Below are 2,500 nucleotides of genomic sequence, written 5' to 3' on the forward strand. Positions count from 1 at the left end.
TTTCGGGAGCTCTTCTTGCGATTGCTGTGCTTTTCCTTCTCGCTGGCTTTGCACTGACATCTTATTTCGGTTACCTTATTATTCGAGTGGGTGGAGAAAATAGTGTCTATGTATTCGGGGCACTTCTCATTATGTTTGGCGCACTCTTACTTGCGGTTGCGGGTGCACTTTTATGGATGTACTTCCGCCAAAGGGAGCCACAGCCGTTGTTGAGTCCAGTGCAGATTGCTGAAGAATCTCCACAAGAGAATGGTCCTGTGAAAGGAGGTAAAACGATTATGTGAAATGGGAGAGAAAAATAAAACAAGAAAAACACAAAAACAAAACCAAAAACAGGGAAGGATTATGTCAAGGTAATATGAAGTATATATATATATATGTTTATTATTATTACTATTATCCTATTTTTTTTTTTTTTTTTAGTTTATATATATATATATATATATTTACCTCATTTTCTTATTCTTTGTTCCTCTGCATATTTGTTATTTCTGCTGCTGCTGTTTACTTCACATTCCCGCGCTTAGGTGATGGTTCTCCGGCACTTGTTGTTTACATTATTCTTGTTGGTTAGTGTTTCTTGTGATGCTGAGACTGCTGACGGATGCGGTGGACTCTATCTATCTATCTATATTTTTAACACCTGAACGGTGCTCTGTCTGTGAATGATTATGTGTGTGTGTATTTGTGTTATCGTGCTGCACATGAGATGTACGCCTTGTGATGATCTGAGACGACATGTATAAGAAATGAAAGAAGTTTGACTAATTTTTGTTTTTGCTGTTAATCTTATGGCTATTGTTTACGACTACTGATTACACCTTTTTCTTCTTCTAAAGATACCATGTTGTGTGGTTTTGCTGTAATGTTTCTAAGTGTTCAGTGAGAACAGAATAAAAAAAAAAATAATCCTACTTCTTTTTCACCTTTTCTTTTTATTAGAAGGCAATTTGTTGCTATTTTTCGCACAACATTAACAACAGTTTGTTTTTGCTTATTTGAGTTTTTTTCTATATATATATATATACAGATGCGAACAAGATCAACCGCTATGCATTGCTTTCCGCATACTGTTCCTTTGTTGTTGTTGCTGGTGGTGCTGGTGTACACTACTGTTGGATGCCTTGCCTCTGCCGGCCACCTCTGCAACAATGATAAGATCACGAGGAGAGCCGACATGCAACCAATTGCGGTGGTGCGGGAGATGCCGCAGGGAAGAAAAAGAGGCGCGTGGCAGGCGTACACCGCGTCTGTTGGGAATAGTGAAGATGGATGGACTCCACTCCGCATTTATGTATCCACACGGGATCTGGAAAATGATGAAAAGTACTGTGTGGCGGAAGATGAGATGCGTCCAACTTTTCGTGGATCTGAAATGCATTGCACGGAGGGCGATCTCTTCACAATGCAAAAGAAACGTGAGCTCATCGATCATATTATTCCAACCGCTATTAAATTGCACACGGATCGTCTTCTTGTGCAGCGTGATACTACGAACGCTATCTTGACTGCACTCAAGACTATTCAAAGCAATACTGCCTGTCGGTATTTCACAATACCACAGGAACATGTGGATAATGGCGTTGAAGATGCAGATATGGTGTTGTATTTCGCTTCTGGTCCTGGAGAGACATTTGCAGTCACATGTGCTACTCTTGAGAAGGGAGGCCGTCCCATTGTAGGGGCCATGAACTTCCGCATGTCTGATGTATTTGCCGCATCTATTGCCGCCCGTGTTGCTGCTCATGAGATTGCACATGCCCTTGGATTTAACTACAAGATGATGAGGGAGAAGAATATGTTGTCTGAATCTTACAGTGTACGTGGTAAGACCGATGTGAAGCTGGTGATATCCGACAAAACAAAGGAGGAAGCCCAGAAACACTACAAATGTGAGAACCTCAAGGGTATGGAACTGGAGGAAGAGGAAGATTCTCATAACGAGGGTTCCTCACATTGGGAACGACGAAACGCGAAGGATGAGTTGATGAGCCCCATTCGTGGTGGTAACTCTGCCATGTACTACACCGCATTAACACTTGCAGCGTTTGCGGATATGAAATTTTACAAGGCTAATTTCACCATGGCAGAGACAATGACTTGGGGAAAGGATGCGGAATGCGATTTTCTGGAGGAGAAATGCATGGAGAATGGTGTGACCAAATACCCTGGAATGTTCTGTAGTGACACCTCCAGTATTACCAGTCAAACGCACTGCACATCTGACCGACGTGGTGTGGGCTACTGTGCCATCTCCAATTCCCACTACAATCTTCCCAATCATTTCCAGTACTTCTGGAGCCCCAATACTGGTGGTGAGGTGTCATCCTTGACGGATTACTGCCCTGTCATTGAACCTTTTCCACGTGGTATGTGCAGTGATCCTGATATTATTTATGCGCCTGGAAGCCGCCGTGGCAAGAGCTCGTGGTGTCTCGATGGTGACTCCCTCCAAGTGTACAACGATGAGGCCTTTTTGGAAGAACACAAAGTTACTGTT

At 42.7% G+C, this 2,500-nt stretch overlaps 1 protein-coding gene across 1 annotated transcript in view; it reads left to right on the forward strand.

Annotated features, from left to right (window-relative positions):
- Positions 1 to 1,030: 1,030 nt before the first annotated feature.
- The window catches only part of TM35_000061080 (putative surface protease GP63), a gene marked incomplete at both ends in the record, with an annotated part of 1,710 nt that continues 240 nt past the window's right edge, over positions 1,031 to 2,500 (forward strand). Inside the window, one exon of the mRNA XM_029023145.1 lies at positions 1,031 to 2,500. This exon is cut by the window's right edge and continues 240 nt beyond it. Within this exon, the coding sequence (XP_028885169.1) occupies positions 1,031 to 2,500 (1,470 nt within the window).

Source organism: Trypanosoma theileri, assembly GCF_002087225.1.
Source record: "Trypanosoma theileri isolate Edinburgh chromosome Unknown TM35_Tth_6_V1, whole genome shotgun sequence".
NCBI lineage: Eukaryota > Euglenozoa > Kinetoplastea > Trypanosomatida > Trypanosomatidae > Trypanosoma > Trypanosoma theileri.